At 52.3% G+C, this 17,657-nt stretch overlaps 1 protein-coding gene across 2 annotated transcripts in view; it reads right to left on the reverse strand.

Annotated features, from left to right (window-relative positions):
• LOC141053893 (uncharacterized) overlaps nt 1–17,657 on the reverse strand; it is a 116,916-nt gene that overhangs the window by 65,159 nt on the left and 34,100 nt on the right. For both annotated transcript variants that reach the window (XM_073551046.1, XM_073551045.1), the window contains exon 6: nt 537–791. In XM_073551046.1, coding sequence (XP_073407147.1) covers nt 537–791 — 255 coding nt within the window. The remainder of the gene's footprint in view (nt 1–536; nt 792–17,657) is intronic.

A 17,657-nucleotide genomic window follows, 5' to 3' on the forward strand; every position in this document is an offset into this window, starting at 1 on the left:
AGGGATGACGCCTCTCACCTGGACAGGCCAGGGATGGCACCTCTAACCTGGACAGGCCAGAGATGGCACCTCTCACCTGGACAGGCCAGGGATGGCACCTCTCACCTGGACAGGCCAGATATGGCACCTCTCACCTGGACAGGCCAGAGATGGCACCTCTAATCTGGACAGGCCAGGGATGGTACCACTAGCCTGAACAGGCTGGGAAGTCACCACCCACCTGTTCAAGCCGACTTGTAACCACTCACCTGGACAGGCCAGGGATGGCACCTCTCACCTGGACAGGCCAGAGATGGCACCTCTCATCTGGACAGGCCAGGGATGGCACCTCTCACCTGGACAGGCCAGGGATGGCACCTCTCACCTGGACAGGCCAGGGATGGCACCTCTCACCAGGACAGGCCACGGATGGCACCTCTCATCTGGATAGGCCAGGGATGGCACCTCTAATCTGGACAGGCCAGGGATGTTACCACTAGCCTGAACAGGCCGGGAAGTCACTACCCACCTATTCAAGCCGACTTGTAACCACTCACCTGGACAGGCCAAGGATGTCATATTGGTTTTCTTCCACATCAGATGGTTTCCCACAGAACAGTGGACATCCCAGGTTCCAGGTGACGATGTTGTGACATTAACACTTTTCTCCTCATTTGTGTAATTTACCAACAAATATTTTCCATTCTCGGACAAAGAGAAGATGAGATCAGATCCATTCACCACAGAGCAGGATATCTCCAGGCTGCCATTGGGGAGACACCGGACCACCAGCACGGGTTCTGATACTGGAACTAGAGGAAAAAGGAAAGAAGATGATAAAAATTAAGTGCAGTCCCAGACCTAACACTCTACATATGGACGTGGTCTCCCGCCTCTAGCATTTCAGAAATTACGAAACTACAACTCTCATAGTGACCTATAAACCTGTAACTATCGGAAGAATGAGAGTTATAGTTTCCATGAGCTTGATCTTTCTTCTGCTGCTACTTTTGGACATTATCATAGTGATGAGGCGCACTCAGTCACTCCAGGTCCAGTTTTATTTCAATATCTCTCTTATCTTGTGGGGTAACTCTTCTGTGCGGTAGACATCTGGCATTTGCCCAATCACTGCCGTCATTAAAAGAACCCTCATCATCCTCACTGACATCAGCTCTATGTTTCCTGTTAATCATCTCGGCCCTACTATGGGGCCAGAAGATGCCATAATTTGTCCAGTTGAACGTTTATCGTGTTATACGTCTTTCACACACTTAAGAAGTAAAACTTTAAGAAGGACGTTCCACATTATTCACCAGCTGCAGATTTCAAGCAATATGGGATAGAAAAGGATCTCTGCTGCTGAAAAGCATCACATAGTGCAATGCTTAGGCTAAGGTGTGAAAACATTAGATATTTCATGGAAACTTAAGTGTGATCATCGCACTGTGAAGAGATTTGTGGCTGATACAGAGCACAGACAGGTTTCTGCTGATAAAGGCAGAATGAAGAAGGTTCCTGCAGATAAAAAGCATAACAAGGAAGGTTTCTGCCAAACAAACTCATCAGATTAAGAGTGCAGCTGTTGAAATCCCGTTACAAAGCAGCAAACAGGTATGTGAAGCTGTTGGAAAGCCTGCAGTTGTCCGTTAACCTACTATTCGGCTGCTCCTAAACAGCGCTCACAAGCAGAGACAGATGCAATGGGTCACAAAACCTCCATTGTTACATAGAATTTGGTCTGGCAAGTGTCACGACACAGCTATCGAGTGACCCGGGACAAGAGGCTCCTTCCCTGTGAATAACATTAGGAGGTGCCCTAGTTTGCCTTGCTCCCCGGGATACTACAGATGGTGAAGATGCCGGGGCCTCTGCCCTTACCTTATCTCCTGAGTCAGTCCTCCATCTGTTCTCTTCCGCCATCCAGGGAAGAGGAGGCTATTGTGAACTTTAGCACACAAACCCGACAAGAAATGCAACACGGACAAGGGTTAACAGTACACTCCAGGCATACAAAATATTCACTCACATATAACAGAGGAATGCACCAGGGCGTGGAGGTAGGGGAATTAGCCAAAATAGAGAAGGATAAGCACACATACAAACCAAGCAACAGTCACTGATAACTCCTCCAACTCTCCTCATATGTGCTCTTCTCCCTCCGATAGCCATGCAGCAAATGCTAGCTCTGACAACGATTAGTAGCAGAGCCCAGATTATAAAGGGGAAAAAAGTGCCTAACCAAGCTCAGCTCTGAGCACAGGGATTAACCCCTGATCTGCTAGAAGGAATAATCACCATTAAAATGAAGGAGAAGTGCTTCTTCTCAGTGCCGGAGTAGGAGCAATCTGACTCTGCGGTCTTCTGGCTCCACACTGTCACAGTGACCCCATGACAGCAAGATGTTATTTATTGAAGAAGCTTCTGATATCAGTAAATGTGACGTCTTAATGCTGAAGATTCCACAAATGACCATCTACAGCTCTTTACAACCTAGAAAATGTTTGTGACTCTTGTTGTGCTGAAGAAATTGGTGCTTTCTGCGTTTTACTTTAGTTTTGAAATAAATCTTGATCTCATTGAAAGATTTGTCTTCTAAATATGATTTATCCTCCAATGTTCGATGATTGGACGTTATACGACTCATCTGTGAGCAGAAAATCAGAGGAAAGTCGTATTTGTGTAATAACTTGGAACATGGTGTAGATTACTCTATGCTATACTTTATATTACACTAGCTGAAGAGCCTGGCGCTGCCCGGACATAGTAACTAACTACGGTTAGTAATAACAAATTATAATGATTATATCTATATATATAAAGCTGAGTGTAGAGCCCCGGCCAATCCTCATAGCCACATTCACTATAATATCCCACATCATCCCGTCAGCCAGAGCCACCAGACTACTACCCCTAATATCCCACATCATCCCGTCAGCCAAAGCTACCGGACTACTACCCCTAATATCCCACATCATCCCGTCAGCCAGAGCCACCGGACTACTACCCCTAATATCCCACATCATCCCGTCAGCCAGAGCCACCGGACTACTACCCCTAATATCCCACAACATCCTGTCAGCCAGAGCTACCGGACTACTACCCCTAATATCCCACATCATCCCGTCAGCCAGAGCCACCGGACTACTACCCCTAATATCCCACAACATCCTGTCAGCCAGAGCTACCGGACTACTACCCCTAATATCCCACATCATCCCGTCAGCCAGAGCTACCGGACTACTACCTCTAATATCCCACATCATCCCGTCAGCCAGAGCCACCGGACTACTACCCCTAATATCCCGCATCATCCCATCAGCTAGAGCTACCGGACTACTACCTCTAATATCCCACATCATCCCGTCAGCCAGAGCCACTGGACTACTACCACTAATATCTCACATCATCCCGTCAGCCAGAGCCACCGGACTTCATCCCGTCAGCCAGAGCCACCGGACTACTACCACTAATATCCCACATCATCCCATCAGCCAGAGCCACCGGACTACTACCCCTAATATCCCACATCATCCCATCAGCTAGAGCTACCGGACTACTACCTCTAATATCCCACATCATCCCGTCAGCCAGAGCCACCGGACTACTACCACTAATATCTCACATCATCCCGTCAGCCAGAGCCACCGGACTTGATCCCGTCAGCCAGAGCCACCGGACTACTACCCCTAATATCCCACATCATCCCGTCAGCCAGAGCCACCGGACTACTACCCCTAATATCCCACATCATCCCATCAGCCAGAGCCACCGGACTACTACCCCTAATATCCCACAACATCCTGTCAGCCAGAGCCACCGGACTACTACCCCTAATATCCCACATCATTCCATCAGCCAGAGCCACAGGACTACTACCCCTAATATCCCACATCATCCCGTCAGCCAGAGCCACCGGACTACTACCCCTAATATCCCACAACATCCTGTCAGCCAGAGCCACCGGACTACTACCCCTAATATCCCACATCATCCAGTCAGCCAGAGCTACCGGACTACTACCTCTAATATCCCACATCATCCCGTCAGCCAGAGCCACCGGACTACTACCCCTAATATCCCACATCATCCTGTCAGCCAGAGCCACCGGACTACTACCCCTAATATCCCACATCATCCCGTCAGCCAGAGCTACCGGACTACTACCCCTAATATCCCGCATCATCCCGTCAGCCAGAGCCACCGGACTACTACCCCTAATATCCCACATCATCCCGTCAGCCAGAGCCACCGGACTACTACCCCTAATATCCCACATCATCCCGTCAGCCAAAGCTACCGGACTACTACCCCTAATATCCCACATCATCCCGTCAGCCAGAGCCACCGGACTACTACCCCTAATATCCCACAACATCCTGTCAGCCAGAGCTACCGGACTACTACCCCTAATATCCCACATCATCCCGTCAGCCAGAGCTACCGGACTACTACCCCTAATATCCCACATCATCCCATCAGCCAGAGCCACCAGACTACTACCCCTAATATCCCACATCATCCCGTCAGCCAGAGCTACCGGACTACTACCCCTAATATCCCACATCATCCCGTCAGCCAGAGCCACCGGACTACTACCCCTAATATCCCACAATATCCTGTCGGCCAGAGCCACCGGACTACTACCACTAATATCCCACATCATCCCATCAGCTAGAGCTACCGGACTACTACCCCTAATATCCCACATCATCCCGTCAGCCAGAGCTACCGGACTACTACCTCTAATATCCCAAATCATCCCGTCAGCCAGAGCTACCGGACTACTACCTCTAATATCCCACATCATCCCGTCAGCCAGAGCCACCGGACTACTTCACCTAATATCCCACATCATCCCGTCAGCCAGAGCTACCGGACTACTACCTCTAATATCCCACATCATCCCGTCAGCCAGAGCCACCAGACTACTACCCCTAATATCCCACATCATCCCATCAGCTAGAGCTACCGGACTACTACCTCTAATATCCCACATCATCCCGTCAGCCAGAGACACCAGACTACTACCCCTAATATCCCACATCATCCCATCAGCTAGAGCTACCGGACTACTACCACTAATATCCCACATCATCCCGTCAGCTAGAGCTACCGGACTACTACCCCTAATATCCCACATCATCCCATCAGCCAGAGCCACCGGACTACTACCCCTAATATCCCACATCATCCCATCAGCCAGAGCCACCGGACTACTACCCCTAATATCCCACATCATCCCATCAGCTAGAGCTACCGGACTACTACCTCTAATATCCCACATCATCCCGTCAGCCAGAGCCACCGGACTACTACCACTAATATCCCACATCATCCCATCAGCCAGAGCCACCGGACTACTACCCCTAATATCCCACATCATCCCATCAGCTAGAGCTACCGGACTACTACCCCTAATATCCCACATCATCCCGTCAGCCAGAGCCACCGGACTACTACCACTAATATCTCACATCATCCCGTCAGCCAGAGCCACCGGACTTCATCCCGTCAGCCAGAGCCACCGGACTACTACCCCTAATATCCCACATCATCCCGTCAGCCAGAGCCACCGGACTACTACCCCTAATATCCCACATCATCCCATCAGCCAGAGCCACCGGACTACTACCCCTAATATCCCACAACATCCTGTCAGCCAGAGCCACCGGACTACTACCCCTAATATCCCACATCATCCCGTCAGCCAGAGCCACCGGACTACTACCCCTAATATCCCACAACATCCTGTCAGCCAGAGCCACCGGACTACTACCCCTAATATCCCACATCATCCCGTCAGCCAGAGCTACCGGACTACTACCTCTAATATCCCACATCATCCCGTCAGCCAGAGCCACCGGACTACTACCCCTAATATCCCACATCATCCCGTCAGCCAGAGCCACCGGACTACTACCCCTAATATCCCACATCATCCCATCAGCCAGAGCCACCGGACTACTACCCCTAATATCCCACAACATCCTGTCAGCCAGAGCCACCGGACTACTACCCCTAATATCCCACATCATCCCGTCAGCCAGAGCCACCGGACTACTACCCCTAATATCCCACAACATCCTGTCAGCCAGAGCCACCGGACTACTACCCCTAATATCCCACATCATCCCGTCAGCCAGAGCTACCGGACTACTACCTCTAATATCCCACATCATCCCGTCAGCCAGAGCCACCGGACTACTACCACTAATATCCCACATCATCCCGTCAGCCAGAGCTACCGGACTACTACCTCTAATATCCACATCATCCAGTCAGCCAGAGCCACCGGAATACTACCCCTAATATCTCACATCATCCCGTCAGCCAGAGCTACCGGACTACTACCTCTAATATCCCACATCATCCCGTCAGCGAGAGCCACCGGACTACTCTCCCTAATATCCCACATCATCCTGTCAGCCAGAGCTACCGGACTACTACCTCTAATATCCCACATCATCCTGTCAGCCAGAGCCACCGGAATACTACCCCTAATATCTCACATCATCCCGTCAGCCAGAGCCACCGGACTTCATCCCGTCAGCCAGAGCCACCGGACTACTACCACTAATATCCCACATCATCCCATCAGCCAGAGCCACCGGACTACTACCACTAATATCCCACATCATCCCATCAGCCAGAGCCACCGGACTACTACCCCTAATATCCCACATCATCCCATCAGCTAGAGCCACCGGACTACTACCACTAATATCCCACGTCATCCCGTCAGCCAGAGCCACCGGACTACTACCCCTAATATCCCACATCATCCCAAGCCACCGGACTACTACCACCAATATCCCACATCATCCCGTCAGCCAGAGCTAGCGGACTACTACCCCTAATATCCCACATCATCCCATCAGCCAGAGCCACCGGACTACTACCACCAATATCCCACATCATCCCGTCAGCCAGAGCTACCGGACTACTACCCCTAATATCCCACATCATCCCATCAGCCAGAGCCACCGGACTACTACCACCAATATCCCACATCATCCCGTCAGCCAGAGCTACCGGACTACAACCCCCTAATATCCCACATCATCCCGTCAGCCAGAGCCACCGGACTACTACCTCTAATATCCCACATCATCCCGTCAGCCAGAGCCACTGGACTACTACCCCCTAATATCCCACATCATCCCGTCAGCCAGAGCCACCGGACTACTACCTCTAATATCCCACATCATCCCGTCAGCCAGAGCCACCGGACTACTACCACTAATATCCCACATCATCCAGTCAGCCAGAGCCACCGGACTACTACCCCTAATATCCCACATCATCCCATCAGCCAGAGCCACCGGACTACTACCCCTAATATTCCACATCATCCCGTCAGCCAGAGCCACCGGACTACTACCCCTAATATCCCACATCATCCCGTCAGCCAGAGCCACCGGACTACTACCCCTAATATCCCACATCATCCCGTCAGCCAGAGCCGTCGGATTACTACCCCTAATATCCCACATCATCCCATCAGCTAGAGCTACCGGACTACTACCCCTAATATCCCACATCATCCCGTCAGCCAGAGCCACCGGACTACTACCCCTAATATCCCACATCATCCCATCAGCTAGAGCTACCGGACTACTACCCCTAATATCCCACATCATCCCGTCAGCCAGAGCTACCGGACTACTACCTCTAATATCCCACATCATCCCGTGAGCCAGAGCTACCGGACTACTACCTCTAATATCCCACATCATCCCGTCAGCCAGAGCCACCGGACTACTACCCCTAATATCCCACATCATCCCATCAGCCAGAGCCACCGGACTACTACCCCTAATATCCCACATCATCCCATCAGCCAGAGCCACCGGACTACTACCCCTAATATCCCACATCATCCCATCAGCTAGAGCTACCGGACTACTACCTCTAATATCCCACATCATCCCGTCAGCCAGAGCCACCGGACTACTACCACTAATATCCCACATCATCCCATCAGCCAGAGCCACCGGACTACTACCCCTAATATCCCACATCATCCCATCAGCTAGAGCTACCGGACTACTACCTCTAATATCCCACATCATCCCGTCAGCCAGAGCCACCGGACTACTACCACTAATATCTCACATCATCCCGTCAGCCAGAGCCACCGGACTACTACCCCTAATATCCCACATCATCCCGTCAGCCAGAGCCACCGGACTACTACCCCTAATATCCCACATCATCCCATCAGCCAGAGCCACCGGACTACTACCCCTAATATCCCACAACATCCTGTCAGCCAGAGCCACCGGACTACTACCCCTAATATCCCATATCATCCCGTCAGCCAGAGCCACCGGACTACTACCCCTAATATCCCACATCATCCCGTCAGCCAGAGCCACCGGACTACTACCCCTAATATCCCACATCATCCCATCAACCAGAGCCACCGGACTACTACCCCTAATATCCCACAACATCCTGTCAGCCAGAGCCACCGGACTACTACCCCTAATATCCCACATCATCCCGTCAGCCAGAGCCACCGGACTACTACCCCTAATATCCCACATCATCCCATCAGCCAGAGCCACCAGACTACTACCACTAATATCCAACATCATCCCGTCAGCCAGAGCTAACGGACTACTACCACTAATATCCCACATCATCCCGTCAGCCAGAGCCACCGGACTACTACCCCTAATATCCTACATCATCCCGTCAGCCAGAGCCACCGGACTACTACCACTAATATCCCACATCATCCCGTCAGCCAGAGCCACCGGACTACTACCCCTAATATCCCACATCATCCCATCAGCTAGAGCTACCGGACTACTACCTCTAATATCCCACATCATCCCGTCAGCCAGAGCCACCGGACTACTACCCCTAATATCCCACATCATCCCGTCAGCCAGAGCCACCGGACTACTACCCCTAATATCCCACATCATCCCATCAGCCAGAGCCACCAGACTACTACCACTAATATCCCACATCATCCCGTCAGCCAGAGCCACCGGACTACTACCCCTAATATCCTACATCATCCCGTCAGCCAGAGCCACCGGACTACTACCACTAATATCCCACATCATCCCGTCAGCCAGAGCCACCGGACTACTACCCCTAATATCCCACATCATCCCGTCAGCAAGAGCCACCGGACTACTACCACTAATATCCCACATCATCCCGTCAGCCAGAGCCACCGGACTACTACCACTAATATCCCACATCATCCCGTCAGCCAGAGCCACCGGACTACTACCCCTAATATCCCACATCATCCCGTCAGCAAGAGCCACCGGACTACTACCCCTAATATCCCACATCATCCCGTCAGCCAGAGCCATCGGACTACTACCACTAATATCCTACATCATCCCGTCAGCCAGAGCCACCGGACTACTACCCCTAATATCCTACATCATCCCGTCAGCCAGAGCCACCGGACTACTACCACTAATATCCCACATCATCCCGTCAGCCAGAGCCACCGGACTACTACCACTAATATCCCACATCATCCCGTCAGCCAGAGCCACCGGACTACTACCACTAATATCCTACATCATCCCGTCAGCCATAGCCACCGGACTACTACCCCTAATATCCCACATCATCCCGTCAGCCAGAGCCACCGGACTACTACCACTAATATCCCACATCATCCCGTCAGCCAGAGCCACCGGACTACTACCCCTAATATCATACATCATCCCGTCAGCCATAGCCACCGGACTACTACCCCTAATATCCTACATCATCCCGTCAGCCAGAGCCACCGGACTACTACCCCTAATATCCCACATCATCCCGTCAGCCAGAGCCACCGGACTACTACCCCTAATATCCCACATCATCCCGTCAGCCAGAGCCACCGGACTACTACCACTAATATCCCACATCATCCCGTCAGCCAGAGCCACCGGACTACTACCCCTAATATCCCACATCATCCCGTCATCCCGAGCCACCGGACTACTACCACTAATATCCCACATCATCCTATCAGACAGATCCACCGGACTACTACCACTAATATCCAACATCATCCTATCAGCCAGAGCTACCGGACTACTACCTCTAATATCCCACATCATCCCGTCAGCCAGAGCCACCGGACTACTACCCCTAATATCCCACATCATCCCATCAGCCAGAGCCACCGGACTACTACCCCTAATATCCCACATCATCCCATCAGCCAGAGCCACCGGACTACTACCCCTAATATCCCACAACATCCTGTCAGCCAGAGCCACCGGACTACTACCCCTAATATCCCATATCATCCCGTCAGCCAGAGCCACCGGACTACTACCCCTAATATCCCACAACATCCTGTCAGCCAGAGCCACCGGACTACTACCCCTAATATCCCACATCATCCCGTCAGCCAGAGCCACCGGACTACTACCCCTAATATCCCACATCATCCCATCAGCCAGAGCCACCGGACTACTACCCCTAATATCCCACAACATCCTGTCAGCCAGAGCCACCGGACTACTACCCCTAATATCCCACATCATCCCATCAGCCAGAGCCACCGGACTACTACCCCTAATATCCCACAACATCCTGTCAGCCAGAGCCACCGGACTACTACCCCTAATATCCCACATCATCCCGTCAGCCAGAGCCACCGGACTACTACCCCTAATATCCCACATCATCCCATCAGCCAGAGCCACCGGACTACTACCCCTAATATCCCACAACATCCTGTCAGCCAGAGCCACCGGACTACTACCCCTAATATCCCACATCATCCCGTCAGCCAGAGCCACCGGACTACTACCCCTAATATCCCACATCATCCCATCAGCCAGAGCCACCGGACTACTACCCGTAATATCCCACAACATCCTGTCAGCCAGAGCCACCGGACTACTACCCCTAATATCCCACATCATCCCGTCAGCCAGAGCCACCGGACTACTACCCCTAATATCCCACATCATCCCATCAGCCAGAGCCACCAGACTACTACCACTAATATCCCACATCATCCCGTCAGCCAGAGCCACCGGACTACTACCCCTAATATCCTACATCATCCCGTCAGCCAGAGCCACCGGACTACTACCACTAATATCCCACATCATCCCGTCAGCCAGAGCCACCGGACTACTACCCCTAATATCCCACATCATCCCGTCAGCAAGAGCCACCGGACTACTACCACTAATATCCCACATCATCCCGTCAGCCAGAGCCACCGGACTACTACCACTAATATCCCACATCATCCCGTCAGCCAGAGCCACCGGACTACTACCCCTAATATCCCACATCATCCCGTCAGCAAGAGCCACCGGACTACTACCCCTAATATCCCACATCATCCCGTCAGCCAGAGCCATCGGACTACTACCACTAATATCCTACATCATCCCGTCAGCCAGAGCCACCGGACTACTACCCCTAATATCCTACATCATCCCGTCAGCCAGAGCCACCGGACTACTACCACTAATATCCCACATCATCCCGTCAGCCAGAGCCACCGGACTACTACCACTAATATCCCACATCATCCCGTCAGCCAGAGCCACCGGACTACTACCACTAATATCCTACATCATCCCGTCAGCCATAGCCACCGGACTACTACCCCTAATATCCCACATCATCCCGTCAGCCAGAGCCACCGGACTACTACCACTAATATCCCACATCATCCCGTCAGCCAGAGCCACCGGACTACTACCCCTAATATCATACATCATCCCGTCAGCCATAGCCACCGGACTACTACCCCTAATATCCTACATCATCCCGTCAGCCAGAGCCACCGGACTACTACCCCTAATATCCCACATCATCCCGTCAGCCAGAGCCACCGGACTACTACCCCTAATATCCCACATCATCCCGTCAGCCAGAGCCACCGGACTACTACCACTAATATCCCACATCATCCCGTCAGCCAGAGCCACCGGACTACTACCACTAATATCCCACATCATCCTATCAGACAGATCCACCGGACTACTACCACTAATATCCAACATCATCCTATCAGCCAGAGCTACCGGACTACTACCTCTAATATCCCACATCATCCCGTCAGCCAGAGCCACCGGACTACTACCCCTAATATCCCACATCATCCCATCAGCCAGAGCCACCGGACTACTACCCCTAATATCCCACATCATCCCATCAGCCAGAGCCACCGGACTACTACCCCTAATATCCCACATCATCCCATCAGCTAGAGCTACCGGACTACTACCTCTAATATCCCACATCATCCCGTCAGCCAGAGCCACCGGACTACTACCACTAATATCCCACATCATCCCATCAGCCAGAGCCACCGGACTACTACCCCTAATATCCCACATCATCCCATCAGCTAGAGCTACCGGACTACTACCTCTAATATCCCACATCATCCCGTCAGCCAGAGCCACCGGACTACTACCACTAATATCTCACATCATCCCGTCAGCCAGAGCCACCGGACTACTACCCCTAATATCCCACATCATCCCGTCAGCCAGAGCCACCGGACTACTACCCCTAATATCCCACATCATCCCATCAGCCAGAGCCACCGGACTACTACCCCTAATATCCCACAACATCCTGTCAGCCAGAGCCACCGGACTACTACCCCTAATATCCCATATCATCCCGTCAGCCAGAGCCACCGGACTACTACCCCTAATATCCCACATCATCCCGTCAGCCAGAGCCACCGGACTACTACCCCTAATATCCCACATCATCCCATCAACCAGAGCCACCGGACTACTACCCCTAATATCCCACAACATCCTGTCAGCCAGAGCCACCGGACTACTACCCCTAATATCCCACATCATCCCGTCAGCCAGAGCCACCGGACTACTACCCCTAATATCCCACATCATCCCATCAGCCAGAGCCACCAGACTACTACCACTAATATCCAACATCATCCCGTCAGCCAGAGCTAACGGACTACTACCACTAATATCCCACATCATCCCGTCAGCCAGAGCCACCGGACTACTACCCCTAATATCCTACATCATCCCGTCAGCCAGAGCCACCGGACTACTACCACTAATATCCCACATCATCCCGTCAGCCAGAGCCACCGGACTACTACCCCTAATATCCCACATCATCCCATCAGCTAGAGCTACCGGACTACTACCTCTAATATCCCACATCATCCCGTCAGCCAGAGCCACCGGACTACTACCACTAATATCTCACATCATCCCGTCAGCCAGAGCCACCGGACTATTACCCCTAATATCCCACATCATCCCGTCAGCCAGAGCCACCGGACTACTACCCCTAATATCCCACATCATCCCATCAGCCAGAGCCACCGGACTACTACCCCTAATATCCCACAACATCCTGTCAGCCAGAGCCACCGGACTACTACCACTAATATCCCACATCATCCCGTCAGCCAGAGCCACCGGACTACTACCCCTAATATCCCATATCATCCCGTCAGCCAGAGCCACCGGACTACTACCCCTAATATCCCACAACATCCTGTCAGCCAGAGCCACCGGACTACTACCCCTAATATCCCACATCATCCCGTCAGCCAGAGCCACCGGACTACTACCCCTAATATCCCACATCATCCCATCAGCCAGAGCCACCGGACTACTACCCCTAATATCCCACAACATCCTGTCAGCCAGAGCCACCGGACTACTACCCCTAATATCCCACATCATCCCATCAGCCAGAGCCACCGGACTACTACCCCTAATATCCCACAACATCCTGTCAGCCAGAGCCACCGGACTACTACCACTAATATCCCACATCATCCCGTCAGCCAGAGCCACCGGACTACTACCCCTAATATCCCACATCATCCCATCAGCCAGAGCCACCGGACTACTACCCCTAATATCCCACAACATCCTGTCAGCCAGAGCCACCGGACTACTACCCCTAATATCCCACATCATCCCGTCAGCCAGAGCCACCGGACTACTACCCCTAATATCCCACATCATCCCATCAGCCAGAGCCACCGGACTACTACCCCTAATATCCCACAACATCCTGTCAGCCAGAGCCACCGGACTACTACCCCTAATATCCCACATCATCCCGTCAGCCAGAGCCACCGGACTACTACCCCTAATATCCCACATCATCCCATCAGCCAGAGCCACCAGACTACTACCACTAATATCCCACATCATCCCGTCAGCCAGAGCCACCGGACTACTACCCCTAATATCCTACATCATCCCGTCAGCCAGAGCCACCGGACTACTACCACTAATATCCCACATCATCCCGTCAGCCAGAGCCACCGGACTACTACCCCTAATATCCCACATCATCCCGTCAGCAAGAGCCACCGGACTACTACCACTAATATCCCACATCATCCCGTCAGCCAGAGCCACCGGACTACTACCCCTAATATCCCACATCATCCCGTCAGCCAGAGCCACCGGACTACTACCACTAATATCCCACATCATCCCGTCAGCCAGAGCCACCGGACTACTACCCCTAATATCCCACATCATCCCGTCAGCAAGAGCCACCGGACTACTACCCCTAATATCCCACATCATCCCGTCAGCCAGAGCCATCGGACTACTACCACTAATATCCTACATCATCCCGTCAGCCAGAGCCACCGGACTACTACCCCTAATATCCTACATCATCCCGTCAGCCAGAGCCACCGGACTACTACCACTAATATCCCACATCATCCCGTCAGCCAGAGCCACCGGACTACTACCACTAATATCCCACATCATCCCGTCAGCCAGAGCCACCGGACTACTACCACTAATATCCTACATCATCCCGTCAGCCATAGCCACCGGACTACTACCCCTAATATCCCACATCATCCCGTCAGCCAGAGCCACCGGACTACTACCACTAATATCCCACATCATCCCGTCAGCCAGAGCCACCGGACTACTACCCCTAATATCATACATCATCCCGTCAGCCATAGCCACCGGACTACTACCCCTAATATCCTACATCATCCCGTCAGCCAGAGCCACCGGACTACTACCACTAATATCCCACATCATCCCGTCAGCCAGAGCCACCGGACTACTACCCCTAATATCCCACATCATCCCGTCAGCCAGAGCCACCGGACTACTACCACTAATATCCCACATCATCCCGTCAGCCAGAGCCACCGGACTACTACCCCTAATATCCACATCATCCCGTCAGCCAGAGCCACCGGACTACTACCCCTAATATCCCACATCATCCCGTCAGCCAGAGCCATCGGACTACTACCCCTAATATCCCACATCATCCCGTCAGCCAGAGCCACCGGACTACTACCCCTAATATCCCACATCATCCCGTCAGCCAGAGAAACCGGACTACTACCACTAATATCCAACATCATCCTGTCAGCCAGAGCCACCGGACTACTACCCCTAATATCCCACATCATCCCGTCTGCCAGAGCCATCGGACTACTACCCCTAATATCCCACATCATCCCGTCAGCCAGAGCCACCGGACTACTACCACTAATATCCCACATCATCCCGTCAGCCAGAGCCACCGGACTACTACCACTAATATCCCACATCATCCCGTCAGCCAGAGCCACCGTACTACTACCCCTAATATCCCACATCATCCCGTCAGCCAGAGCCACCGGACTACTACCCCTAATATCCCACATCATCCCGTCAGCCAGAGCCATCGGACTACTACCCCTAATATCCCACATCATCCCGTCAGCCAGAGCCACCGGACTACTACCCCTAATATCCCACATCATCCCATCAACCAGAGCCACCGGACTACTACCCCTAATATCCCACATCATCCCATCAGCCAGAGCCACCGGACTACTACCACTAATATCCCACATCATCCCGTCAGCCAGAGCCACCGGACTACTACCTCTAATATCCCACATCATCCCGTCAGCCAGAGCCACCGGACTACTACCACTAATATCCCACATCATCCCATCAGCCAGAGCCACCGGACTACTACCACTAATATCCCACATCATCCCGTCAGCCAGAGCCACCGGACTACTACCACTAATATCCAACATCATCCCGTCAGCCAGAGCCACCGGACTACTACCTCTAATATCCCACATCATCCCATCAGCCAGAGCCACTGGACTACTACCCCTAATATCCCACATCATCCTATCAGCCAGAGCCACCGGACTACTACCACTAATATCCCACATCATCCCGTCAGCCAGAGCCACCGGACTACTACCACTAATATCCCACATCATCCCGTCAGCCAGAGCCACCGGACTACTACCACTAATATCCCACATCATCCTATCAGCCAGAGCCACTGGACTACTACCCCTAATATCCCACATCATCCCGTCATCCCGAGCCACCGGACTACTACCACTAATATCCAACATCATCCTATCAGCCAGAGCCACCGGACTACTACCCCTAATATCCCACATCATCCCGTCATCCCGAGCCACCGGACTACTACCACTAATATCCAACATCATCCTATCAGCCAGAGCTACCGGACTACTACCCCTAATATCCCACATCATCCCGTCATCCCGAGCCACCGGACTACTACCACTAATATCCAACATCATCCTATCAGACAGAGCCACCGGACTACTACCCCTAATATCCCACATCATCCTATCAGCCAGAGCCACTGGACTACTACCCCTAATATCCCACATCATCCCGTCATCCCGAGCCACCGGACTACTACCACTAATATCCAACATCATCCTATCAGCCAGAGCCACCGGACTACTACCACTAATATCCCACATCATCCTATCAGCCAGAGCTACCGGACTACTACCCCTAATATCCCACATCATCCCGTCAGCCAGAGCCACCGGACTACTACCACTAATATCCCACATCATCCTATCAGCCAGAGCCACTGGACTACTACCCCTAATATCCCACATCATCCCGTCAGCCAGAGCCACCGGACTACTACCACTAATATCCCACATCATCCTATCAGCCAGAGCCACTGGACTACTACCCCTAATATCCCACATCATCCCGTCATCCCGAGCCACCGGACTACTACCACTAATATCCAACATCATCCTATCAGCCAGAGCCACCGGACTACTACCCCTAATATCCCACATCATCCCGTCATCCCGAGCCACCGGACTACTACCACTAATATCCAACATCATCCTATCAGCCAGAGCTACCGGACTACTACCCCTAATATCCCACATCATCCCGTCATCCCGAGCCACCGGACTACTACCACTAATATCCAACATCATCCTATCAGACAGAGCCACCGGACTACTACCCCTAATATCCCACATCATCCTATCAGCCAGAGCCACTGGACTACTACCCCTAATATCCCACATCATCCCGTCATCCCGAGCCACCGGACTACTACCACTAATATCCAACATCATCCTATCAGCCAGAGCCACCGGACTACTACCACTAATATCCAACATCATCCTATCAGCCAGAGCTACCGGACTACTACCCCTAATATCCCACATCATCCCGTCATCCCGAGCCACCGGACTACTACCACTAATATCCAACATCATCCTATCAGACAGAGCCACCGGACTACTACCCCTAATATCCCACATCATCCTATCAGCCAGAGCCACTGGACTACTACCCCTAATATCCCACATCATCCCGTCATCCCGAGCCACCGGACTACTACCACTAATATCCAACATCATCCTA

The sequence above is a fragment of the Dendrobates tinctorius genome, unplaced genomic scaffold (assembly GCF_039654945.1).
Source record: "Dendrobates tinctorius isolate UK_male_01 unplaced genomic scaffold, ASM3965494v1 ptg000172l, whole genome shotgun sequence".
Taxonomy (NCBI): Eukaryota; Metazoa; Chordata; class Amphibia; order Anura; family Dendrobatidae; genus Dendrobates; species Dendrobates tinctorius.